This window comes from Corticium candelabrum, chromosome 18 (assembly GCF_963422355.1).
Source record: "Corticium candelabrum chromosome 18, ooCorCand1.1, whole genome shotgun sequence".
In the NCBI taxonomy this organism is placed as follows: domain Eukaryota; kingdom Metazoa; phylum Porifera; class Homoscleromorpha; order Homosclerophorida; family Plakinidae; genus Corticium; species Corticium candelabrum.
In genome coordinates, this window is record NC_085102.1 from 332311 (window position 1) to 359043 (window position 26733).

The 26733-nt window shown below is 45.3% G+C and overlaps 5 protein-coding genes across 5 annotated transcripts; 2 read left to right on the forward strand and 3 right to left on the reverse strand.

The window, feature by feature from the left end:
• Nucleotides 1-198: 198 nt before the first annotated feature.
• On the reverse strand, nucleotides 199-2600 carry LOC134194208 (uncharacterized). Its single transcript, XM_062663136.1, has 5 exons — nucleotides 2534-2600; nucleotides 1689-1858; nucleotides 1542-1631; nucleotides 938-1444; nucleotides 199-846 (listed from the first exon to the last, which is right to left on the reverse strand). Exons 2-4 carry the CDS (start codon nucleotides 1743-1745, stop codon nucleotides 1226-1228), a joined length of 366 nt encoding a protein of 121 aa, XP_062519120.1. The 5' UTR covers nucleotides 1746-1858; nucleotides 2534-2600; the 3' UTR covers nucleotides 199-846; nucleotides 938-1225.
• Nucleotides 2601-6603: 4003 nt separating this feature from the next.
• Nucleotides 6604-7482, reverse strand: LOC134194280 (uncharacterized). Its single transcript, XM_062663207.1, has one exon. The coding sequence runs from the start codon at nucleotides 7420-7422 to the stop codon at nucleotides 6778-6780; it is 645 nt and encodes a 214-aa protein (XP_062519191.1). The 5' UTR covers nucleotides 7423-7482; the 3' UTR covers nucleotides 6604-6777.
• Nucleotides 7483-15873: 8391 nt separating this feature from the next.
• On the forward strand, nucleotides 15874-18364 carry LOC134194319 (uncharacterized). The gene is made up of 5 exons (XM_062663247.1): nucleotides 15874-16560; nucleotides 16610-17077; nucleotides 17152-17212; nucleotides 17254-17588; nucleotides 17660-18364. The coding sequence occupies exons 1-5, from the start codon at nucleotides 15874-15876 to the stop codon at nucleotides 18362-18364; spliced, it is 2256 nt and encodes a 751-aa protein (XP_062519231.1).
• Nucleotides 18365-19004: 640 nt separating this feature from the next.
• Nucleotides 19005-19955, forward strand: LOC134194320 (uncharacterized protein K02A2.6-like). Its single transcript, XM_062663248.1, has one exon. It carries the CDS (start codon nucleotides 19005-19007, stop codon nucleotides 19953-19955), a length of 951 nt encoding a protein of 316 aa, XP_062519232.1.
• A 1540-nt stretch (nucleotides 19956-21495) lies between these two features.
• Nucleotides 21496-22599, reverse strand: LOC134194228 (uncharacterized protein K02A2.6-like). Its single transcript, XM_062663153.1, has one exon. The coding sequence runs from the start codon at nucleotides 22512-22514 to the stop codon at nucleotides 21693-21695; it is 822 nt and encodes a 273-aa protein (XP_062519137.1). The 5' UTR covers nucleotides 22515-22599; the 3' UTR covers nucleotides 21496-21692.
• Between the last annotated feature and the right edge of the window lie 4134 nt (nucleotides 22600-26733).

Here is a 26733-nt window from a genome sequence, read left to right on the forward strand (position 1 = left end):
AATGTGCGACTTCACGAGTTCCCGTCAAGCACCTCCTCTCACGTGCGAGCAACACGTGAGGTCGCACAGTGAGCACGAAGGCGCTTGGCTTGAGATGCTAGTGCCAAGTGCAGAGCCGTCTATCTATGGTATAGCTAAAATTATATATTAATTAAGTAAGCATGCGCAGTGGCAAGAGTAGAAATATACAGTGCTCGCAAACTCCACCAACCATATTATTTCATCCTACAAAGTCTATAGCCCCAATAATTATAACTAGCCCATACTTCAACTAATTACTACACTTGACACTTCAACGCCTCTAGTACCTAATTACTACACTTTAATTGATATTTAATTGTTCACTCCTGCACCTGCTTCTGATACTTGTGGATCTGCATGCATGCTAAAGGAAAATGACTGCTGTGCTAGACCTGTATCAATCATAGGAGTCACTTCTTTCCATAGCCTCCATAAAACAACAAACCAGCAGTCATGGCCTGTTTGAATTTAGCTTCATCTCCATAGGATTTAGTTGGTAAGACCAATTCATGTCCACAAGTTGATGTTGTGGGATAGATGTCCATGCAGTTAAAGTGTAAGCTGGGCGTTGGTTCAAAGCCCATGACAGGAATGTGAAAAACACTAGCAAGTCCGCCATAGTAAGATCCTCAACAACAACACCTACAAGTATATATACCATAGACAGTTAATTAATTGTCAAATTATAGACAGAGTCAATACAAACAACTAAACCCTCCAAATCTTCAAGATAGCAACAAAAATAGATGTAACTTGCTTCTTCTTCTCTCCTGGAATTTGACCCCTTTTCAGAAAAATGCTCTTTTAACAAACTCTTGAGCACGACTATATATAAGCACAATTAAATTAATTTATGATTTGTTTAAAAAACTGGAAAGAAAAACAGGTACACATATTAATGCAGTACTGCATGTACCTGCAGTCAGAGGGTTGCGTTCTGCAACAAAAAGACATTGAAACACATGAGGGTGCTTCATCATTGCTGACAGTACATGAAGAGTTTCCGGTCCCTCACGCAATTGATCTAACTCAGCTTTTACACTGAGTAAGCAAAAATGAACTGCTAATGCAGACAGCATATCCTGCTTATAGATTTGAAGAAGAGGCTTCGTGTAGCCTGCATCCATGAGCTTTTGCAGCACTTCATTGTCCGTCAGTAGATTGTCGAATTCAGGGCCATTGGCATCTGCAATCTGTAGAACTGTCATTGCAAACAACAAGTAAAATGTGAACAACTACACAGCACCTGCTTAGCAATTGAACAGACGTCTGGATCAGGGATGTCCATAATGTCTGGTTTGATTTCAGTTAGTGTTTTGCCACATAAGTAGCTATAAACACAAGGTGCAAAGACAGGACAGCCCATGCCATCTTGAACAAATGCCATCGCTATTAAAACTCCAAATTTCTTAAAGTTTTCTTGCTGTAACAACATTGATCTGTTGATTGGCAGTATGATTTCTTACTGATAGATGTTTCACACTATGAATGGGTATGCATCTGTCATGGTTACCACATACCAGAAAGCCTTGAGCATTCCTGGCAACTAAACGCCACAACGCTCTTCTCAGACTGCCACTGTCCACTCCCTCTTCTCCAAGAAATTCAACCTGGTATAGAAGCCATTGTTAAGTTGGAAAGAGTACACATGCCCTAATCATATGTACCGCAGGTGTCTTTTGTCGATCAAACCCTCTTTGATTCACTGAATCTAATGCATCCATCAAGCAGTGTTCCCTTTGAACCTCGAGAGGGAAAACGAGAGCCAAGCTAGTGGTAACTTGTTGCTGCAACTGTTTTATAAGATCAAACAAGGTTGGAGTTGCGGGGATTTGACCTAAATAGTACAAAGAAAAGCTTGGATAGTGTATATCAACATACACTGAAAAGACATTCAGCTATTGCCATAATATCCATATATCCGCGCTGCTCACTCATAGTATGACATGATAGTGTAACAGACAGTCTATTTAACAATTAATTAATACAAGAGGAATAAGAAAAGAGCTAGACAAATTAAAGTGCATTATGCAAGCTAGCTGATTATATACTTAGGTGACATATCACTATAATCAATAACAATGAAAGACTTATTCAGGTGCTGGTGCATATAAAGCACCATACAAAACTGAGTACTACATATAAACACTCCTTTTCTAAACCTAACTTTTTGCAAAAATTACATAGGATTTGCCACTGTTAGCAAATTGGGTTGTTAGGGCTTAACCACAACTTCTATAACAAGACTATCCATTGGTTTCTGCAATTATTTCAGCTTCAGTAGACGATGCTTAATTCACTAAATTTACAGAAATAGATAATACAGTATATTAATTAAATTATAACCTGTAATAGTAAATGCATAAATGCAAAAGTACACAAACAATAAGGAATTAAATTAAGTCATATACGTTGCTGTATTATAATGAGCACACTTAAAGCACCAATCAAATCCTACACACGCACACACACACACACACACACACACACACACACACACACACACACACACCAGAGAAGTCTTGCACAGCATCTTCCGCGACAAGTCTTACTTCAGTTCTGCCACAGAACACATCAGCTAATACTTCAGTTGAGCTGTCAGACAAAGTAGCTGGAGGATGGTGGGATCAAGCAATCTTTCAAAGCACCTTTAGTGGGGTCACTTATTAATCCATCAAGTGCCACCCACATTGACACAGCCTGAGGAGACAAAATCCAAATTACATTAATTAACTTAGTTAATTAATGCCAAAACTGCCAAAACAGAATCCACAACAACGTCCATTGCCTTCAACGCCAAAGAGTCTCACAAAATACGGATTCTCTCAAATGTTGCCGGGCGGAAATAAATCGAATGAAAAGAAGGTCAGTCTCTATAGACGGTTTCCACAGTGCTTGGAGTGATGGAAACAGAGAGAACATTTCCAGGAACGTGATTCCTCTAATACGGTAAGCTAGGCTACGGTGATCTGATGGGACGCAAAAAACGCTTCACTTGCAATTGTCAAACGAAAATCTTGAACGCCCCGTCAGTTTTTAAGTTATGAAACATTGTTAACGTATATCTGTCGGGCTGCTCTGAGATAGCGCCCAGATACTTAACCCATTAGCAAGCGAAGGCGGAGCCAGTAGCCTATCACATATCTCGGGAATGCTCATTTAAGTTCACCAAAGTATCAAATGTTGCATAATCATACAAGTCAACCAAAGCAAACTAACCAAAAGGCTATATTGTCCTCTTTTCCCCCAGGATTCCTGTTGTAAGTGATATTAGTAATCACTTCATGTTCAGGTACATGTACTTATAGCTAGCATAGGCACATTGTGCCAATGTCATAAATTACATTCCTGCAACCTCCACCTGGATGTTCTGATCCCAAATGTGTTGAATGTACGTATCTATATATATAAAGGAGAGGTGTCTGTGTGTCTGTCTGTCTGTCTGTCTGTCTGTGTGCCCGTACGTACGAGCGTCTCTCGAAGACGGCGAGTCCGATCTCGGCCGAATTTCGCTCGCGCACGCCGAATTCATTCAGGTCGAAAGTCAGACCGCGGTCGTCTTCCTGACTTCTCCCACGACGACGCCGTTTCCCGCCGATCGCGCTCGCTTCCGCTCGCGCGCGAATATCTCCGGAACGGCGCGTCGTGTCTCCGCCGAATTTAGACTGCCCGTTCCCGACGTCGGACGGTACGCGCCGAGCGTGTCGTCTATTGCCGGCGACGTCGGGAAAAGGATGATATTCTTGCTGATATCCGGGTCTCGAAAAAATACGCACACAGTCGTTTGCCAGTCTGCGACCGTCGAAGAGCTGCCGTGTTTGATGCACCTGTTCCCCGAAACGCCAGCAACGTCTTCGAAGAGACGACGTTCAGCGGGACCGTCGAAATGACGACAGTCGGTACGCGTCGTGACTTCGTTAGATACGGAGCTGCCGTGTTTGATGCACCTCTTCCCCGAAACGCCAGCAACGTCTTCGAACAGACGACGTTCAGCGGGACTGTCGAAATGACGAGAGTCGGCATTCGTTATATACGGGGAACGGATTATCCGGGTAAGTATTGCACGTGACTTGCACGTTTCGGGATTCACGTCGAAATTATAGATGCCAGGTTCGATACACCTGTTCTCCGCAACGGGACTGTCGAAATGGCTTCAACGGGATCAATAATCCAATCAACGGGATTTTTTGAAACTGGACACGTGTCGACTAGATGCCAAGTTCGATACACCTGTTCCTCGCAACGGCAGCAACGTCCAAGTCGAAATGGTTTCACCCAATCGTTAATCCAAAAATCAGCGGGCTCTGGAAACGGCAATTGTACGGGATATAACTATGAATGAGAATTCTGTCTGGCTGCTACTATTTAAACGGTAAAAGCACTTACACCACGGCTAATTAGTGACAGTAAACGGTTCTCTATACAAACTGTACGTGACCTGGCTACACCCCCTCTGCCTATCCAATCATCAAACGCATTTTTAGATACTTTCTGCTATAATCTCTACCTACAAAGGCGACCTGTTTTTCTGCCTGTCTGTCTGTCTGTCTGTCTGTCTGTCAATGGTATTATATTTTCATAAATCAGAACTATTACAGGCTAAATCAAATTAAGCAAAGCACGATACACTACATTACAATGACAACTAAAAAGCAAAAAACTGAACACTCTGTCTGTCTCCCGGATAACATGGATGGACATCACAAAGTGCATAGCCACCATAGAAGACGCCTAGCCTGACGCGAGGTAAAGATGTGTACAATCCATGATGACAATGTTGGTAAAGAGAAGTAGACAATATGGGTAGTGGAAGACATCACAACTGTCTGTCTGTCTGTCATTAATGCTATAATCTTTACCTATAAAGGCGACCTGTCTCTTCTCCACTTCCGTGTTGTATTGGCTCTATGACAAACGTGTGTGTCAACTGCGGCACTATGAAGTACAAAGGAGAAGCACCTGGCATGTGTTGTCCCCCGGGCGAAGCCGGGTGTTGGAGCTTGTTCATTCATAAAAGCAGAATAAGAATGATTTCATTCAGATTCCCTTCAGGCAAGTATTGAACATATTTTATTCAAGACTGTCTTTATACTGACTCACAAACTAGCCATGTAAGCAAGGTGCTCATTTGCACCTAGACCACCTACCTACATTCTCCACACTTGCAACAATTGTACATATCTATACATAAAATAGACATGACGTGTACAGCTTGCCTGAAGTGTGTCCTGGCCATGGAAGTAACAACAATGCTTTGAAGAGTCAGGCATCTTTACTTTCACAGTAATCCTTTCGTAAGATCCTCTAGGAGGCTCTACAGACAAACGTTGTTTAAAGGTTGCTCGGATTTGTTCATGTTCCTAACAACATACAGACAGACTGCATTTGTATATTACACAGCATGCAGTCAGGCATGAAATAAACCTCTTGCTGCTTCCTTTCTAATTCCTTGTTCTTGGCCTGGACAGCTTCCTCTTCTGCACGCTGTTTATTCTATACAAAACCGCACCTAGATATAATCTTGAACAGTCTCTCTATATTCTCTAAACAGAATTAATCCAGAACCACACAAATGTGAAGAATTTAATTACCCACAAGCTTGAACACAACCATCGTATAGAACTACTAGCATAGAATATTAATCAATACTGTTTGCCATACGTTCTCTTGGTCTGTAAGAGAGGCAGCATATTCGATGTCTTGCAAGTCACGGATTTTACGAAACTGTTTACACCATCTGCGTGTTAGTTTCCATTTTACAGGATTACCCAGTAAACATCGTAATTAAAGAAAATGCACATGTATAGCAAGATAAAAATATTGATGTTATAGTTTCAAAACCACAAAAGCTGTTGTGTAGTACATAAAAGTGATGACAAAATAATTTTCAAGTTATTTGATTCGGTCTAGCAATTATTACTGTGAATTGTTTTTGACTGTATACTGCTTCAATGAAACTTGTGTGCAAAAACCAAATTAACAAATGTCTATATTAGAGGGTAACTGCAACGCAAAAATCAAAAATTCTTTTATGTTGGAAATTGATAGTTCTAGTTGCATACATGACAAGAAAAATAGTTTTAGATTTTTAAGTTAAGCCTTCGCTGAGATATAGCACGTCAAAGTTGCTTCCGGTTCTTCAATTTCCGTTAACGCGTTATAATGGGCGTATGTAGTGTGACGTCACTGAGGGGAGACTCCACGCTGGCGTGTAGTGTAAACAAAGGAATTTGTGGCGAAAGAATGGTTTGGTGTTGCGTGGCTGCAGGATGCACCAATTCGCGCAAGTCATACGCAATCGCGTTTCGATTTCCGAAGATCCCCAAGCTAAGAAAAGAGTGGGAATCGCATATTGACGACAATTGCAGAGACGTTTGTGTCGTCCGGGTGTAACGATAGAAGTACTGTTAAGCCTGGTTCACAATATGACGCCGACGCTCAGTTGAGCGTCAAACTTCAAAGAAACCGCCGTGACGTCGGCGGCATCTTTGATGTTGACGCCGACGTCGACGCTGGAATAGGATTCATTTCTATTGTCGACGTCGACGTCGACGTCAATATTGTGAACTGGGCTTCAGACATGTTGGCGCTCAAAGCTAACTCAACACCAACTCCCCGTATAACCTCGCGTACCCTTACACTACCCCCTTAAATGAGAGCGGGTCTAGACGTCTCTCATTGGTACTCTAGACTAAAAAGTACAACGCAACGTTATATAACTCAACTCAATCGGTCCATAATAATTAACTACGTTAATTAAGTCATATCAGTGTCTATGATATAATCGTCGAGACGTATTGGCATTCTGGGCTGGCGTCGTGGGCGATCCGCATTGCGTCGTTCGCGCAGTTGTTGTTCGTCATCGGTAGATGGTGTCGCTTCGTCCGCAGTCGTCCACTCCGATTCGCTCTGGTTCTCTTGCGCCTTATCAACGCTGGTAGGTGGTGAGCTTGTAGGTGGACTGCGTGGCTGCGTGTTTCCGGGAGGCACTGGTGGACGACGATGTGTATAAGGCTTCATACGGTTGTAGTGAGCGATGTTTTCTTTTCTGCCGCCTAGCTTACGAATGACATAAGTGACCTCTGAGCAACGCTTCACAATAACGTAAGGTCCAGTCCAATACGGCGTTAGTGTACGTGCCTTGCCGCGAGAGACACGTGGCTGGTAGAGCCACACGTGGTCGCCAGGGCCGTATGGCGTGTGGTGTGTGCTCTGGTTGTACCGCGTTTGTTGATTAAAGGTGGCGATATTAAGATGGTCTGCGACGCGGTCATATAGTTCTTGTGCGCACTGTAATGTATCTGTCGGTTGGGGATGTGAAGAGGAACCGTTTCGTTCTTGTGATTGCTGTATATCTGCTTGCGGTGTGGATTGGAGATGGTCCGCCAAGGAATCTGTCATTGTGCGGGCTCCCTGTTTAAAAATGATGCGAAACGGAGACGCATTAATCGTGTCATGCTTGGCAGAATTGCATGCCAACTGCACGTCTGGTAGTCGATCTGGCCAGTCGGTTTGAGAGTGGTGAACGTCTTTTACCAGAGTTGTTCCTATAGAAGGGTTCAGCCGCTCAACTGAGCCATTAGCTTGCGGGTGGTAGGCTGAAGAGACAGTGTGCCGGATCCCATACTTAGCACACAATTTGTTAAACATCATGCTCGTATAGCAAGCACCTTGGTCGGAATGGATGGTACGCGGGATGCCGTAGCGTCCGATACACTCTCTCAATTTGGTGCTAACGGTGTGGGCCGACGCGGTTGCAATAGGTGTCATTTCCGCATACTTGCTGAAAGCATCTTGGAAGACTAGAATGTAGCGGTATCCATCCGGGGACAGTGGCAATGGCCCTTTAATATCTGTCTCCACGATATCGAACGGACGAGAAGGGCGAGGGCGTTGGCAAAGCGGAGCTTTAGCTGCAGCAGTCGGATGGTAGCGTTCTCCGCAACGGTGGCACGACTGGGTATATGCAGCAACATCCTGGCGCACTGTAGGCCACTAAAAACCTGCGAGTAGCCTGTCGAGGGTTTTGTTGGCTCCCTGGTGTCCTGCCGTAGGGTCATCATGCGCCACTTGTAAGACTCGTGGTACAAGCGAGAGTGGTACGACCAACTGTCTCGAGTCGTGCGCCTTGCGCCAAAGGATGTCTTCTTCAAGATAAAGATCATGTCGCAGAAAACTCTTCACACTAGGGGATGCGTCGGCTGACGGAAGACGACGAGACTGGAGAAGTCTGATGACTACCGCAATGTCAGAGTCTGCTGCTTGGGCAGTCCGAATGTCGTCTTCCAAAAATTGTGCTGACTTGTCGTGATCAGTCATCAATTGATAGACTCGCTCTGCAATCTGATCTACTAAAGACGGGCTAGCGTGAGATGCATCCGGGTCTGTAACCGTTGCCTGGGCAACGCGTGCAGTCTGCGGTGTCGTGCTTCCCACCCCAGCTAGTTGTAATCGTACGACTTCTGCGGCTAAGTCTTGAACCTTCTTGGTTGTAGTTTGCGGGTCTCGCCGTAGAGCCACGCGTAGCTCCGGTGGTAGTCCTTTCAAAAAACAATCCCTCGCTATGGTATCGAGCGCATCCGCGCCAAATCCGGGAAATGCCAGTTTAGCAAGGCGGCAAATATCATGTGCAAATGAAGCTGGAGACTCACCTGGACGCCAAGATCGTCCTGTAAGCTCGTGTATAGCGGTATCTCGATCTCTCTCTGCTTCGACAAACTCCTGCTTGAGCTCGTCTGCAACCACTGCTGGGTCTTTTTGGTGTTCTTCGCTCATGCGCGCATAGCACTCGAAAGCTGGTCCATCTAGGCGCGATGCCATGGCCAGAGCTTTCTTTTCCCCGCTGTAACCTTTCAAGGCAGCCCACACGTCTACTTTCTTTAACCACACCGCTAGGTTCCCTTCTCCTGTGAAGGTGCGAGGCGTGTTGACTTCGATCCCACTCCGTTCACCGGTTGTAACGGTAGAAGTACTGTTAGACATGTTCGCGCTCCAAGCTAACTCAACACCAACTCCCCGTATAACCTCGCGTACCCTTACATGGGTTACTGCTACTGAGTACAATACGTCTTACTGAGTGGACAGGAGTCTGCAGTATCCACTTTTAGCCTGATTGCTTTGAGATACGTACAGCCAGGTCTATTCAAGAGCTTGGTCTGGGTTGTAGAAGAGCGAAATTGAGGCCGCCGTTTTTCATCTACCTGCCTCCACACTTCAAGGTCGCAGCACTCTGGAACCTTTGCAAAAGAAAAGGAGAGCCGTAACTGAGAAGCGGGAAGGTAAGGAAGACTCTCGTGCAGGACTAAAGTACTGCAAATGGCTAGGAGAGGTCAGATTCTTGATGACTCTAACTCGGCTCTTGATCATCATGTGTAGTAAATGCAGTCGTATGCGTTACAGTATACTGTACAGTGAAGTCAAACCTTGTGTCAACGTGAATTCAACTTACGTACTTCAACTCATTTTATTCTCTTTCTCACGTACAGCACTAGAGTTTTGCATGAACTCACCAGTACACTGTGCCACTATTATTGCTAGTATTCGACATTATTATCGTGTCATTATTTGAGACAACCTCAAATACGTTTTGACAGCACACGCACTCCACACGAGTACGTATCCACAACGACCGCAGGTGAAACCTGTGGATGTTGTTTACTTAACCGAATGTGCACCGATTACGTTGCTAACTCCTACTTCTACTTGCAATGATGACAGGCTATCGGGTAGCCTGTCCTCTTCCTCGTCCGCTTCCAAGGCAGCAGGCGATCTCAAAGCTTCAAAGGCATTGTCGCTGAACTCAAACCTGTGTGGTCTAATCACTACGTATACTTATTAATGGCTACCAGTAGATCTTCTTCATCCTGCGATTCATGCAATGACGGAACGTTATCATCACGTAAAAACCTCCTCAGGACTCTTCAGAATACTCGCTGTTGCTGCCGTCGCCTCCACCCTAGCAGCGTTGCCTTGGATATGAAGATTTAGTCATTTTTACAGGCCGCTGACAATACAGACGCACACGTGTCTCCCTCAGTGACGTCACACTACACCACGCCCGTTATCGGAAGTTGAAGAACCGGAAGCAACTTTGACGTGCTATATCTCAGCGAAGACTTAACTTAAAACATAAAACTATTTTTCTGTCATGTATGCAACTAGAACTATCAATTTCCAACATAAATAATTTTTGATTTTTGCGTTGCAGTTACCCTTTAGTTAAAAATGACACAGACTACCTTATCTATTTCAAGATCTTTCTGGATCTTCAATTCGTCTTCCTGGAACATGCAACAATAACTGCCTCACGGTGCGCAGTTGTATGCTCTACGTACCTCACTGTGCTAGTTGCATAAATCAATGAAATCACTCGACTCTGATGTTTCCAGACTGCTTAACCAGACACCTGAACATCCTTGGACTGATCGGATTGTGATTCCAACCCCTTAAGCATTTATATGTTGAAACCCACACTTTATAGTCAATATGTGTGCATGAAACATGACTGCATGATGACTGCATTACGTACTTCCTAGAGCATTCTTCCAAATGCGCTCTGAGGGTGTGTATTGGTATCTCACCCTTACAGAAAGGACATGTCATTTGAACGACGGGTTCATCAAGCCCACAAGATGCCGAGGAAACAAGACAACAAAATGAATACTCATCCAGCTAGTATATAGAGTGCCCAATTGAGTTACAAAATTGCTAATGTCATCTAGCTAGCTATAAATTCAGACACAAAAACTTGGTCCAATGCAATTGTCTAGGTACAAAATTTATGAAAATGTAGAAAACTATTCTTGATCAGTGGCATTATCATAAATGGTTTGGGTAAGAATATCACACCAAGCTACCTTTGGCCGGAAATTTGAATGGCCTCTTGAATCTAATATACAAAGCTCAAGTTGTGTGTGTGTGTGTGTGTGTGTGTGTGTGTGTGTGTGTGTGTGTGTGTGTGTGTGTGTGTGTTCGGGTTTGGCGGACACGTCTTTTGACCGTTCGAAACCGAAATCGGCACGTACACTCGGCACGCACACTCGATACGCACACTCGACACGCACAGGGAAAGGTTTGCGTAAAAAATAAAAATTATGCACAGAGTCCCCTCTCGAGGAGTCGACCCCCGCGTAAAATTTCTCGATGACGCAAACGCTACACATTCAAGTTCATTCGAACACACGCCCACACCAGTCCTGTGTACACCGTAGGCATCGTTGTCCTTCACAAAGCTTCGAGCAATCGAATATCTCTTGCCGACGAAACTTACTCTTCTAGCGCTGTCGTTTCTCTCCAAATTCTGATTGCATTTGCACCAAATCCAACCTACACGTTTTCTGCAGCAAGCGCTACACAGGGAGTGTGCCGATTTCTATCGAAACAAGCGCGAAGAGCAAGATTCGAATTCAGCCAGAATATCCGGGACCTCGCAACAAAGATTGCACGTGACGTGTCCACATACCTACCTTTACACCACAGTATCTTGCCCGTACGAAGGACGGGCCATGGATCCTATATATAATAAAGCAAATACAGACACAAACTGAATCTATTTGTTGCAGTATACCATAATGTCTCAGCTTTTTAACAATGGTATGGGTACCTACTGTGGTCGTCCTCCCTGTCTAGCTGCATGCATGGTCATGTCAAGAGAGTTAATTCACACCCTAGTTTGAGGATGCCTGGAACAAGCTGCATGCCAGGGTCCTCATTTTCCAAGCAAATATTGGCACTCTGTAAAGATAGAGTATAGAATCACAACGTACACCTAATTAATTAAGTAATCAACTCTGAAGACACTCTAATTTAATATATGTACTTCTAGCTACTGTACCATTGCAATGTTTAAATCAACAGGCTATCGTTTCTACCCTCTAATGCTAGAGTTTTTGAGTTTGTGAAAATCATACATCTAGCCTGGAGGTTACTTGATTGTGTATCATATTTGTCTGTCCCTAGGGATATGACTAGTGTCAGTTACAAGTGTACTTTCCCGGTGTAGCATGTGTACAGGGACTATTCTGTTCACGTGAACTATTCTGTTCATATTTGCTTCTATTCTGTTCATATTTGCTCCTATTCTGTTCACCGGGGACAATTTTGTTCACGCAATTTGAACCCACCCTAGCAGGGACTATCCCGTTCACCGTTCACGACTACTATTCTGCATGTTCACACTAGCCATACAGTGTTCATGGCGACTATCCTGTTCACACTAGCCATACAGTGTTCATGGCGACTATCCTGTTCACAATAGCCATACAGTGTTCATGCATGGCGACTATCCTGTTTACAGGCGACTATACTGTTCACAACCGACTATACTGGGCGACTATAGATCTGCATGTTCACTAGAGCTTCTGTTCACTAGCTAGACACTTCCTTACAATTCCTATCGCTGTTGGACGTCTCTGGATGGGAAGACTGACTCAAATATACTTTTATGTTTTAACAGATGTATCAAAGTAGATAATTAGTAATTATTTACAGCTACAATAGCATATAAGGGCACAAGTGTTATTTGAAATAGTGCACTGTTAATTAATTGGTTTTGAGACTAGACAGATTTTTCGTTGAACTGATAGACTATAAATAAAGATTGGATAAACAACAAATGTTTTTGCAAAGTTACTGTTAATGTAATTCCAGTAATTGTTGTAAATGAACCTTTGATGTGAGAAATTGACGGAGAAGCATGCACCAGACAGCCTATAGTCACGTGACGCGCGAGCGCTGCACGGAGGAGCGAGGCGAACGCGCACATTGATCGCGAATTTAGAGTCGCTGTGAACCGAATAGTCGCCGTGAACAGAATAGTCCACACTCTAGTGGACTATCCTGCTAACAGGAGACTTTTCTGTTCACGTGAATAAATAGTCAACTGTGAACAGAAGAAGTCCAAAAACATTTTGAGAAAATGATGGGTATGTAGGGATGGGTATGTACTTATGTCATTTATGCCCATCTCCTACATCACATTTACAACTGCTGCAAGCGATATAGGTAAAAAGAGTGTGATGTAGGAGATGGGCATAAATGACATAAGTACATACACATCCCTACATACCCATCATTTTCTCAAAATGTTTTTGGACTTGTTTCATATATTTTTGGACTTGTTTCATACATTTTTAAATGGAAATGACAGTTTTAGTAAACGGAGTGCTTAGCATTTTGAACATGTGAGAATACTTTCATGTTCAAAACCCCAAGACAGACCACATGAAGGTTGCACTCTCTGTCCCGCCCCCCTCCCGCCCTAGGCCACGAATTCCAGGCTGTAATTAGATGCTGCACATCCCAGTTTAGCTACGGTATTTCTTTTCAAGTGACCTTTTTAGACAGTATAACAATCGGGTATGCAGCTTCGCACAACTTCGAAGTGAACCATATCACGATAATTAATGTACATTGACATTTCAGTGGTGTCTTCAGTAATAGACCGGTCTAGAGTACTATGTGTATGTGGTTTGAAACTAAAGAGGGGTAATGCATCGAGTATGTGTATGTAGTTTGAAATGGAAATGACAGTCCTAGCGCTATAAACAACTGGCAGCTAGCCTTCCAAACGGTAGTCACATATACACACGTGACCGGAACAACATGGCGTTGTGGGAAGCAGTACGTGGAATTGCATGGCAGCAGTTGACTGATACAAGGTGACTTTGCACATTTCTAGCTGGTGGGTCAGTGCAATTCTTCGGACAACAGCGAATCGTTTGGTGTGACTCTCGTCGTTGTAGCTGCTTCGAGTGAGGCGCTAGCCTGGCTGATAAAAGTGAAATGTGAAATGTGAAATGTGAAAGAATAATCGGGTTTTTACTTGCCGATTGCATCTTTAAACAACTCCCACGTTACGCTCAGCATACACGGAAGTACGTAGCAGCTGACGGATGTACGTAGCAGCTGACGGATGTACGTAATGACACTGATTGCATCTATAAACAAGTCCCATTACTTAGGGTTCCACGAAAGAGATACGCTTACGTGCACAGAGAGTCAGACAGAACGCCGCGCCGTTGAACATAGTCGTACATGTTCAACTACACGCAACTGTAAGCAGCATGTAGCAGCAGGTGGAAGTGGCAGCTAGGCTTCCAAACGGTAGTCACATGTACACACGTGACCGGAACAACATGGCGTTGTGGGAAGCAGTACGTGGAATTGCATGGCAGCAGTTGACTGATACAAGGTGACTTTGCACATTTCTAGCTGTTGGGTCAGTGCAATTCTTCGGACAACAGCGAATCGTTTGGTGTGACTCTCGTCGTTGTAGCTGCTTCGAGTGAGGCGCTAACCTGGCTGACAAAAGTGAAATGTGAAATGTGAAATGTGAAAGAATAAATCGGGTTTTTTACTTGCCGATAGCTGGCTTCTGGGGCGTTTAGTGTCAGCGGTGATAGTCTGGCTACCATTAGGAACGTTTGAAGTTGAGCGCTACGTGGGTCCGAGATCTCTGTAATGAGTTCTGAGAGATCCGGTTCGGATACGTTTGGATACTTTTGTATGGGGCGCCATTTTAGATTCTTCGCATCCCTACGGTACGTTAATTAATTGTAGTAGCTGTGAACAGACTAGTCGCTGTGAACAGAACAGTCACTAGAACAGTCGCTGTAAACAGCTAGAGCAGTCCCCCGTGAACAGAATACGTGTAGTCGCTGTGAACCGAATAGTCGCCGTGAACAGGATAGTCAGTCGCCTGTGAACAAGATATGGTCGCCGTGATAGTCGCCTGTGAACAAGATATGGTCGCCGTGATAGTCGCCTGTAAACAAGATAGTCGCCAGTAAACAATTAAGATAGTCGCCGTGAACAGAATTACCGGGAATTATCCTGTTCACGTGAACAGGATAGTCGCATGTGAACAGAATAGTCGCCGTGAACAGAATAGTCTACGCTATAGCGGGGACTAACTTGTTCACCGGAGACTATCTTGTTCATGTGAACAGAATAGTCGCCATGAACACTGTATATCTAGTGTGAACATGCAGAATTATAGTCGTTGTGAACAGGATAGTCGCCTGTGAACAAGATAGTCTCCGGTGAACAGAATAGTCCACGCTATAGCGGGGACTATCCTGTTCACGTGAACAAGATAGTCCCCAGTAAACAGGAAGTCCCCGCTAGGGTGGGTTCAAATTGCGTGAACAAAATAGTCTCCGCAGAATAGGAACAAATATGAACAGAATAGTCCACGTGAACAGGATAGTCCACGTGAACAGAATAGTCCCCGTGAACAGAATAGTCCCTGTACAGCATGTACTAAAGAAATGACTGTACTTGGGATCTTCGTTAATTAGCGTGCAGTACGTAGGGCAGCAGTCCAATGCATTGCAGTAGAGGCATATGACGCATTGCAGCTTCAACTGAGAACCTGTGCGCACGTTCAAAGGCGTATGATGCACTGCAAGAGCCATTTCTAATCTCCCATTTCACCGCTCCGCTCCGTAACGTAGCCGCAATCTGGCCTAAAATTGCAATATCGACAAGTACAGGGGCTAGAACAACGTCAAGGTCCAATCGAAAGCTCAGTTCCTGGCAAATATCATTAGCATGATACGCGCTGAAGAATTTGATTAATTACATACCGCGATCCATTCTGGGCAGGGCTGTATTAACTTTAGTCGACCTCTGCATCATATGATGCTGATTGCAAGAAACGAGCATGTATCTGTATTGCATTATTTTGTCCTCGCTCACCTTACGTCGCTGTAACGGTAGGCGTTGGTAGTATATACGGGACTCTGGTTAGAGAAGTGTGAAGAGCGCGTGTATTGAATGTATTCTATGGTACAGTGTACCCACGATACATGGTGTCAGAAGTGCTACGGACCTTTTCACTGGTAAGTAGTCATGGCGGACGACAGCGATAGAGCGCCATCCACTGAAGGGGCTGCCGCAGCAGCAGCGCCGGTAGACAGAGCAGTACGAACAGCCCACATGGCTAGTTTTTCACCGCCAGGGCATCTCAAAGTCAAAGGTGACTTAGCTCAGAATTGGCGGGAATGGCGTCAACTATGGAATGCCTATGAGGTTGTCGCGGGTTTGAGCGAAGCGAGCAGACAATATCGTGTGGCCACCTTTATCACGTGTATCGGTCCTAGTGGTCTTCGTATATACAATGTTCTGCCATTTGCCAACGAAGACGAAAAGCAGCAGATGGACAAAGTACTTCAATTGTTCGAAAGGCATTGTCTTGGTGAAACAAACATTATATACGAAAGATTTACTTTCAATCGGAGAGATCAGGTGGAAAACGAGAACTTTGATACCTACTTGACAGCTTTGCGAGAGCAAGTTCGGCGGTGTGAGTTTCAGGGTATGGAAGACGAAATGTTGCGTGACCGTATTGTTTGTGGGGTTGGTGACAATGCTCTTCGGCGACAATTGTTGCAGAAAAAGAATCTGACGCTCCAGAGTTGTGTGGATATGTGTCGCGCTAGTGAAGCGACAGCCCACCATCTTCGCGTTATGGGTGGAGGTGAAGATTTGCATAAGGTTCAAACCAGCCAAGTCGTTCTTTCCAGTCTCGCGTCCCGGGTCAGAGGAACAGAGATGAAGGCAAGAATGTCAGGCTTGCGGGTTACAGCATGGTCGCGGAGCTGACAGATGTCCAGCTCGTGGGAAGACATGCGCAGCTTGTGGCAAGCTAAATCACTATGCACGAAAGTGTCGGAGTACACGACCTGGTAGCAAGATTCGCCATGCGCATGTCAGAGATTCTGAACTGGATAGTGATGAGTCTGATCCACAGATTATGTCGTTGACACTCGAACCGAAGCGAAAGGATGTACACAGCGTCACGAGCCAGAGGTTTCCCCGCCAGGTGTTTGCCACCATGAAGGTGGAAGCTCACCACATGCGTTTTCAGTTGGATACAGGGGCAACATGCAATGTCCTGTGCAAGAAAGATGTGCCATCAAGAGTGCAGATTTCTTCGACAACACAAACCCTGACAATGTACAATAGAGACGTGATCAAGCCACTGGGAAAGTGTAGAGTTCGAGTTGTCAATCCAAAAATGGGGCAACATATGACGAAGATTTTGTTGTTATTAGTGATGCGCCAACGTCAATCTTGGGTGTCATTACTGCACAGCGCATGGGTCTAGTACAATTCAATTTTGAACAGATACAACGGTTGACAGCATCAATTGCTACGTCAAGTTGCAGCAAGGAGCAGCTGCTCAAAAGTTATAGTTTTTTTTCAATGGTGAGCTGGGTTGTCTAGAAGGAACGACACATCTGGAGACTGATCCCACGGTTAGGAAAGTTCAGCTGCCAGTGAGGAAAACCCCGGTGGCGACCAAGAAGTTATTGCAGAGTGAACTAGACCGACTTCAGACTCTTGGCGTCGTGGAGAAGATTGACCGTCCAACAGACTGGGTATCCTGTCCAATCACTGTCAAGAAATCAAATGGAAACGTCCGCATTTGTTTGGATCCTAATCCGCTCAACCGAGCTTTAAAGCGCAGTCATTGTCCTGTTCCCACGCTCACAGATATTCTGCCTGAGCTCACTAAAGCCAGAATCTTTACAGTGGCAGATGTCCGGAACGGTTTCTGGCATGTACAGCTTGACCGCGCATCTAGTGACCTAACCACTTGTAATACCCCGTTTGGGAGATATTGCTGGCGTAGACTGCCCTTTGGGATATCTCCAGCACCGGAGATTTTCAGCGCAAACTACATGAGGCCTTAGAGGGTCTGGACGGCGTCTATACCATCGCCGATGATATACTTGTTGTTGGAAACGGTGATACAGACAAGATCGCTGTGGAGGATCATAACAGGAAGCTGATACAGCTATTAGAGCGCTGCCGGCACAAGGGCATCAAGCTCAATAAGGACAAACTCCGTCTTCGGCTACCCAGTGTAACATACTTAGGCCACATTCTTACACCGGACGGCCTCCGCCCAGACCCACAGAAGACGAAAGCCATTCAGAAGATGTCCAACTCAACCTCGGTGAAGGAGGTCAGGCGTTTTCTCGACATGGTACATTATTTATCACCGTTTCTCTCTAATCTAACGGATCTATGCGAGCCCTTGCGACAACTGACACGGAACGGAGTGCCATGGCAATGGTCTCACATTGAGGAGGTGGCTATGGAGCGTGTCAAGCAGGTCATTACCACAGCCCCCGTACTTAAGTGCTATGACCCGGCAGAACCACTCAAGATCCAAAGTGATGCATCGGAAACAGGGTTGGGAGCTGTTCTCATTCAGGCTGGGCATCCAGTGGCCTATGCTAGCAGAGCATTGTCTAGCACGGAAACACAATACGCACAAATCGAAAAGGAGTTATTGGCGGTTATTTTTGGTTTTGAGAGGTTTCATCAGTAGACACATGGTCGTCAGGTTCTTGTCGAAACCAACCATAAGCTATTAGAGGTTATCGCCCAGAGGCCGCTACAGGCGACACCTAAGCGATTGCAGCGTATGTTGCTTCGGTTGCAAAGGTACGATATGCGTCTCACGTACGTGAACGGAAGTGACATTCCTATTGCTGACACGTTATCATGGGCGTATTTGTCTTCGGGAGGGGGGGGAACCAACAACTGAGGAAGAAAATCCAAAAGTAGTCTTGTTTCATGAGGAGTTAGAAGCCATTGACTTGGTACACGAGGTTCCAATATCTGGTGAGAAGCTGGTACAGATCAGAGAGCTGACAAAGAAAGGTGCCACTTTGCAGGAAGTAATTCAGTTGGTTCGATTGGGTTGGTCACAAACCAAGCAAACGGTGTTTGCAGCAGTTAAGCCTGACCACTCATTTTCAGAAGAGCTTACAGTATATGATGGCATTCTGTTTCGAAACGACAGAGTAGTCATACCAGAGGCCATGCAGTCGGAAACGCTTCAAAGGATTCACGGAGCGCACCTAGGCGTAAATGGGTGTTTGCGTCGTGCCCGTGAGTGCACGTACTGACCAGGCATGGGAGCAAGGATACAGGAATTTGTCAATCAATGCGCAGTATGTCGATCCATGGATATGAAGCAGCAAAAAGAACCGTTACAACAACACCCAGTGCCCCCTCGCCCATGGGTGAAGTTGGGGGTTGATCTCTTTGAGTTGGACGGACAAGCCTTTTTGATCACGGTCGACTATTATAGCAATTTCGCGGAGCTGGATGTATTGCCAAAAACAACCACTGGTGCTGTCATTCGGGCTCTGAAAGCTCAGTTTGCTCGTCACGGAATTCCGAACCTTCTTATCACGGACAACGATCCACAGTTTGTTTCCGCCAAGTTTCAAGAGTTTGCTCGTCAATGGGAGTTCGAGCATCGCACATCCAGTCCCGCATACCCTCAATCCAATGGCAAGTCAGAAAATGCGGTAAAGACGGTCAAACGGCTGATCAAATGTGCCAAGAAAGCAGGTTCAGATCCCTGGTTAGCCATTTTAGATTTTCGGAATACTCCCACCGACTCCTTGGGGAGCAGCCCAGCTCAACGATTATTTAGTCGACGAACCAGGAGCCTTTTAACTACCTCGCCGGCATTGCTAAAGCCATCGCTCGTCCCTGAGGTGTCTAGTCGTTTAGCAGCGGTTAAAGCACGTCAAGCAGCTAAATACGATCGATCGGCTAAGGCTCTTCTCGTTCTTACACCAGGCGACACTGTGCGTATTCAACCTACACGAGGTTACGAGGTGTGGCGCAAAGCAGTTGTCACGGCGCAGCTTCCCAACAGGTCATATGAAGTGCGCACCCAGAGTGGGACAATTATACGTCGGAATCGGCGTCACTTACGCAAGTCTACAGAAGTTCCCCAGTCACCGCTGTTGAGGCCTCCGGACGATGACGACGAAGAAAACACTGGGTATCCTTCCTCGCCGGTGGTTTTCATACCATCACCGAGGGCGATTGTGGCGCCGACTGCGACGACACTCTCAAGACGGATTCCAGATGTTGTGCCACAATTTCCATCTCCATAGGGCACAACTGAGTCACCCGATGCTCCAATAACCCGGCGAGGCGGAGCCGATCCTCTGTCGAAGACAACCAAAACGACCTGCACGGGCCGCATAGTAAAGACATCGTCGTATTTGAGTGATTATATTCACTAGATAGGTCTATATTGTTTTTTTGTTTTTTAAAGGGAAAAGGGGATGAATGGTAGGCGTTGGTAGTATATACGGGACACTGGTTAGAGAAGTGTGAAGAGCGCGTGTATTGAATATATTCTATGGTACAGTGTACCCACGATACAGTCGCTATCAACGCTTTCCACAAGCAAAGAAGCCACACGTACACATCGGTCATTAGTCACGTGATGTCGAAAATGAGGCGGAGGTAGCGTTTTCAAAGTGCGGTGTGAACGCTCGCTATTCCAATCGGATCGCGATCCATTCTGCTCTAGTGTGGACAGGCCTGTAATTACTGACTAGTGAAAGATTCAATCCACACAAAAGTATATAGGGTATTCCTCTCTGTTACTGGATATCTAATTCCTTTTTCTCGTGAGAGGGTTGTATTAATTTGTTCCACTTTTCATACCGCACTTCCTCTAGACCTGGATCTCGTTTGCTTCACTACAATTAAAGGATTACTACAATTAGAGGAGTAACATGCGCGGCTAGTCTACTGATTTTTGGCACTTTAGACACAGGTATGAAAGCCGAAGCTTTGGGGCTCTGCATGGGTACTCTAAAGTAGTAGGACACGTCTACAGACAGCGAGATCTTAGACTAGCGATTCGTAACCTCTGTTGACTAGCTAAACCAAACAAAAAGGGAGGTCGAAAACGCTTGCGTTAGAGGAAATGCCTATAACAAGTGGAACCATCTCATGAGAAAATGATCCAATAGAGGGACCGGAAGTATCCTACTTTTGACTATAAATTCAAACCGTTTTTAGTAATTACTCTAGATTGGGTAGCAAGCCGGTAAGATACTGCTGCCTAGAAGGAAACTTTGTTCCCTAGAGATGTTCGTTCAAACAGCATGCACGTAGACTAGGCTGTATGATCTCTACATCTGGTGAAGGGTAGATAAAAACGTATGTCTTCAAAGTTGATTTTAGCACTAGAGGCTAAGCGTTAATTGACATCCCAGCGTGTTCCGGGCATTTCAGATCTAGAAGGCGTGACTGCAACAAGTATACTCTAGTACTCGACTATCTCTAGAGGTAGACAGTCTTATTTGTAAGCTCTGACCAGAGTCTAGTCTACCTACACTCACAGCTGCATGCATGCTCCACACACACAAACACACACACACACACACACACACACACACACACACACACACACACACACACACACACACACACACACACACGATCTTTCAGTAACTAGCTGCAGCGAATTAATTACTAGAGCATGACCTACCTCTCTAGTTGAAGATTCATCCAGAACGATGTTCTTCAACAACGGTCTGATGTAGCATTTGGCGTGTCCAAAGTAGGCCTTCAAGTACTCCATGTTGTATAGCTCACCAGCCGTAATACTACTCTGCTGTAGTCTAGGCTAAGTATATCGCGTATACCGACTCAGTGGACCGGTTATACCAGAATCTATTCTGCTACAGTGAACGACACGTACTCTACTGCACAAGTGCACTCAACGCTAGTTATCGCTAGACTAATATAACACGTACACAAACCGCAGTCACACCTAAAGCGCATGCTCGCTATACCACACTCTGCCTTCCTTAGTCTGGTGCTGTCCTTATCTATTGTTCACGATATCTTGCTGGTGGTTGTCTGTTTTGTCTCTTTGGATATCGTCTGAAAGTCTCAATCTCGTGGTCTTCTGGAGGTGATAACATTTCCTTGGAGATCAAGGTAGACTCCTCATCTTGGTCCTTGTGTTTAGTAGATTGAACTACTTGTCCTGTCTCTTTCACAGGAATGACTGGTACTGGTATCTCTTCCACCTCTATCTCTGGTACACTTACATCAGCTGTTTCTGGTACACTCCGTTGATCTCTCCAACGCATTTGGTCTATATGCACGTACCTGGAATGTCCTTCCACATTCACTAAATAGCTGGTTGGTCCTAGCTGTTGTTCAACGGTTCCCACCAACCACCTACCACGACTATCTTGACGTGGATTCCACACACTGACTTTACAACCAGGATCCAGTTGTCTTGATCGTTTGGTAGCTTCCTCAAACTTGATTCTCTGTTCATCTCTGTCAATGTCACTTACCTCTGGGCGCAACAAAGATAACTTGGTTCTTGGTATTCGTTTGATCAACAGTTCGGCAGGAGTTTTGCCTGTTGCAGTATGTGGAGTCGTACGATAGTGTAGAAGGAACGAAGACACTTGATGACTTATCGATCTTCCCGCTGGTCGAACCTTCAAGCTCTTTTTCAACTCTTGTACCATTCGCTCTACCTGTCCATTAGATGCAGGATGGTAGGGTGGAGTCAGTTGATGCTTGATTCCATTGGCCTTCATAAACTCCTTGAAGTCTTGTGCCCTAAACTGAGGACCGTTGTCGGTTACAAGTCGCTGTGGCAATCCATGACAAGAAAAGCTTCTTCGCATAGCTTCAATTGTCTGCCCTGTAGTAGCATGTATACCCAGTTCGTGGACTTCCGGCCATTTAGAGAAGGCATCTACAATAAGTAAATACCGCTTCCCCGCAAACTCTGCAAAATCCGCATGAACACGTTCCCATGGTGATGTTGGGTAGATCCATGGATGTGAGGGTTTAGTAGTACTTGGTCTACTCTTCTGGTTTTGACACTGTTCACATGATCTTGCCAAATCTTCTATATCCCTGTCCAGGTTTGGCCACCACACGTAACTTCTGGCTCAGGCCTTCATTTTGCTGGTCCCCAGATGACCCTCATGTATCTGCGCTAATACGGTCTTTCTCAATTCCTCTGCGATGATAACTCTGCTGCCCCACAATAAGCAGCCTCCTTCGATCGATAACTCATTAGCACGTTTAGCAAATGGTTGTAAGGATTGGTCCACATCTCTGGTAGTCCATCCGTATCGAGTATATTGATATGCTCTCCTTGTCACCACATTCAATTGGGTTGCCTTTGCAATCTCTTTGGCAGTCATGGACAATGGTTCACAATAATCCACTCCAAAGATTTGTTCATTTGGATCAATCACTTCTACTGCTATAGGAAGTCGAGACAATACATCAGCTTCCTTGTTATCCTGCCCTGCCCTGTATTCTAGCTCATAGCTGTATGCACTTAATATGAGTGCCCAGCGCTGCAGTCGTGCAACTGCTAGCGTAGGAACTCCTTCCTTAGCTCCTAGAATCCTCAGTAGCGGTCGATGATCGGTTAATAGCGTAAACTTCCTTCCCATCAGGTATTTATGGAAGTGTCTTACTCCATAAATCAAGGCTAGGGCCTCTTTTTCTAAATGAGCATAATTCTTCTCAGCTGGAGCTAGTGTTCGTGATGCAAATGCGACTGGGCGTTCAGTGTCATCTTCCATGACATGACTTAGACACGCTCCTACTCCATATGGTGAAGCATCACAACTTAACTTGATGGGCTTACCCAAATCATAATGTACTAGTAAGTCCGATTTCACTAGTATTTGTTTTGCCTGCCGGAATGCCTTTCTCTGTTGATCCAACCACTTCCAACGTTGCTGTTTCTTCAGTAAGATATACAGTGGTTGCAATGTCGATGACAAATTAGGTAAGAACTTCCCATAATAATTTAGAAGTCCCAAGAAAGCCTTCAATTCAGTCACGTTACTAGGGTCAGGTGCATTTTGAATCGCTTCCATCTTACTCCGAGATGGGGATATGCCTTCTGCACTCACCACGTGCCCCAAATATTCTACCTTCGACTTGCCAAATTCACATTTTTCCATTTTTAGCTTAATTCCGACTTGGTTCAGTCTTTCCAAGACCTTGAATAACCTGTGGTTATGCTGTTCATCACTGCTGCCCACTATTAGAATATCATCTAGGTAGCAGATGACTCCGTCCAGTCCTGATAAAACGTTATCTATAGCTCGTTGCCATATACTGGGTGCTGAGCTTATGCCAAATGGCATCCTTGTGTACGTAAACATGCCCTTTGTGTGTATTAATGGTTAGGTATTGCTGACTTCTGGGGTCTACTAACATCTGTTGATACGCTTGCTTGAGATCCAAAGGAGAAAATTTCTTCCCTCCTGCTAAGGTCGAAAACAAGTCATCTGGATTCGGCATCGCATATTGATCCAAATCAATATAGGGGTTGATGGTGACCTTGTAGTCGCCACATATTCTAACATTTCCATCCCCCTTTCGAACTACCACGATGGGTGCTGCCCATTCACTCTTCTCTACTGGTTTCAGAATACCTTCCTTCCGCATCCGTTCGAGTTCAGCATCGACCTTACCATGCAAGGCATATGGAATCGGTCTGGGTCGATGAAACTTTGGTTTGGCATCTGTATTCAACATGATGTTGGCCTGATATCCAACCAATGTACCTACCGCAGTGCCAAACAACTGTGGAAAGGTTTCCACTGGGTCTATTGTCTGAAATTTCTGTACAGTGAAGATTGAATTCCAATCTAGTTTAAAATGTTTCAACCAGTCTCTTCCTAGGATGGCGGGCTTGTTCTTCACTTTTACCACATGAAACTTTACATTTACTTGCTGTCCCTTGTATCTTACAGGAACTTCCGCTTCTCCTTGCACATTCAAGGACTGTCCATTGTACGCGTGCAATCTGGTGGTACTTGGGCGCAACTGTATATGTTTCAAGTACTTCTGATATGTACTAGTGGGGATAACCGTAACTGTTGCTCCGGTATCGATTTCTAACTCTATCTGTCTTCCAGCAACGTCCATTTCCACTGTGACACCTCTCTTATTTGAGATACTATAAACAACACTAAGCGATTCCTCATCTACATGATGGGTAGTTCGGGGCTTCCCCTTTCCACGTGTTGCGTCTTTGGAATCTCTACTCTGCATTCTCTTCCGGCATACTCGACTAATATGCCCCTGTCCCTTGCAAAAATGGCACGTTTGTGTCTTAAATCTACAATTCTGTGGCGTATGCCCTTTCGTTCCGCATCTGTGACATGCTTGTTCGCCACCACTTCCGTGTTTCGTGGTTTTCGTATTGACACCTGTTGTGTCTTTCCGAACAATGTACGCGGTCTCAGACTTCAGAGTGGGCGGACCTTGTGGTGCACACCCACGAAGAACCCTAGTCTCTTGTCTCGCTGCTTCGAATGCCTGTGATATTTGCAGAGCCCTCTCTAACGTAAGGTCTGCCTCTGCCAACACTTTCCTTTGTAGTGCTTCACTATCCAACCCACATACGAGTTGGTCGCGTAGCGCGGTTTGTAAATACTCCCCAAACTCGCAGTCCTTCGCTAACCGACGCAGCTCAGACAAATACACAGCGATTGACTCACCTTCTCGCTGTTGTCTTTTGAAGAACTTGAATCGCTCCGCTATGACGACTACTTTGGGCTGGTAGTGCCTCTTTAGCACGTCAATCAGCGCCTCCAACTCGAGATCTTGCGGCAGTCGCGGTCTTACTAGGTTCTTCAATAGGGTGTAGGTCGTCCCTCCGATGCTCGTCAAGAACACGGCCTTCTGTTTGTCTCCATCTTCGATCGAGTTAGCTGTACAATACAAGAAGAACCTCTCTTTATAGTCCTCTATGATGTCAATTCCTGGGCTGAACTCCATCAAACGTCCATGATAACTTGCAGCCGCCATACGGTCGTGTGTTTACTCTGATAGTTCGAACTCCTATCGTTCAATGACAATCTCTTGTCGCAACTGTATCGGTGCTCCTCAGTGTCGTACCGATCTTCTTATGGCTACGTACTCTTCGCCACTCTCCGAGTATATCCTCGTCGCCAATTGTTGTATAGCTCACCAGCCGTAATACTACTCCGCTGTAGTCTAGGCTAAGTATATCGCGTATACCGACTCAGTGGACCGGTTATAGCAGAATCTATTCTGCTACAGTGAACGACACCTACTCTACTGCACAAGTGCACTCAACGCTAGTTATCGCTAGACTAATATAACACGTACACAAACCGCAGTCACACCTAAAGCGCATGCTCGCTATACCACACTCCACAGTGAATCCACGAGCAGGACAATCCATCACTACAAGTTCTCTGCCCCCAGCACTCGCCACTTTCGGCAATTCGTAGCCTGTCTCTCGAAGTGCTGGAATAGCGGAAACTATTTCGTCGTGAACTTCTTGGCAGTTCCCTCAGAGGGAAACGTCAGCCTTCGTTCTCCCAAGCCTGCTTTTTGCAACGACCATCGGCAAAGCCCGGAAGGTAGGTACTGCCTAAATTTGTCAGCCAAGCAAACAAAGCAGTGCGTCAATCCCATATTCGTCCGTCGACCCCTCTTGCGCAATTTGGCGGGAAATGAAGATGAAGATTGGCGACGTTTTCCACTGCTGCTAGAACTAGCTCGAAAACCAAACAGTTTCGAAAGTTCTGGTTGTATTCGCGCAGATTGCGGGGCCGAGCTACTAGTAGCCTTGCTGATCGCTTGCAATTCTGGCGATCGCGACCGACCACTCGATTGACCAGTTTCAACTTGTAGTTGCTCTGCTGCCTGTTGCAACAAAGAAGCAGCCGTCCTAATACGCTCCTGCTGATCCATCGACAAGTACAGTACTGTAGCTGCTGTAGCACTACCTCTAGCTAACGCGCCTCGGCTAAAATAACAAATTTTGCCTATTACAGGTGCCCGTATATCGTTTACGCGGAAAATTTGACATGAAGCTATCAAAGCCAATCCAAC

Coding starts and splice junctions, on each gene's coding strand:
- LOC134194208 (XM_062663136.1), bottom strand. CDS start 1,745: ATGGATGCATTAGATTCAGTGAATCAAAGAGGGTTTGATCGACAAAAG. Junction 1,632..1,688: donor ATCGACAAAAGACACCTGCG/GTACATATGATT, acceptor CTTCTATACCAG/GTTGAATTTCTTGGAGAAGA. Junction 1,445..1,541: donor GGAATGCTCAAGGCTTTCTG/GTATGTGGTAAC, acceptor ATGTTGTTACAG/CAAGAAAACTTTAAGAAATT.
- LOC134194280 (XM_062663207.1), bottom strand. CDS start 7,422: ATGACAGATTCCTTGGCGGACCATCTCCAATCCACACCGCAAGCAGAT.
- LOC134194319 (XM_062663247.1), top strand. CDS start 15,874: ATGGCGGACGACAGCGATAGAGCGCCATCCACTGAAGGGGCTGCCGCA. Junction 16,561..16,609: donor TTTCCAGTCTCGCGTCCCGG/GTCAGAGGAACA, acceptor TGCGGGTTACAG/CATGGTCGCGGAGCTGACAG. Junction 17,078..17,151: donor CGAAGATTTTGTTGTTATTA/GTGATGCGCCAA, acceptor AATTTTGAACAG/ATACAACGGTTGACAGCATC.
- LOC134194320 (XM_062663248.1), top strand. CDS start 19,005: ATGGATATGAAGCAGCAAAAAGAACCGTTACAACAACACCCAGTGCCC.
- LOC134194228 (XM_062663153.1), bottom strand. CDS start 22,514: ATGCGAAGAAGCTTTTCTTGTCATGGATTGCCACAGCGACTTGTAACC.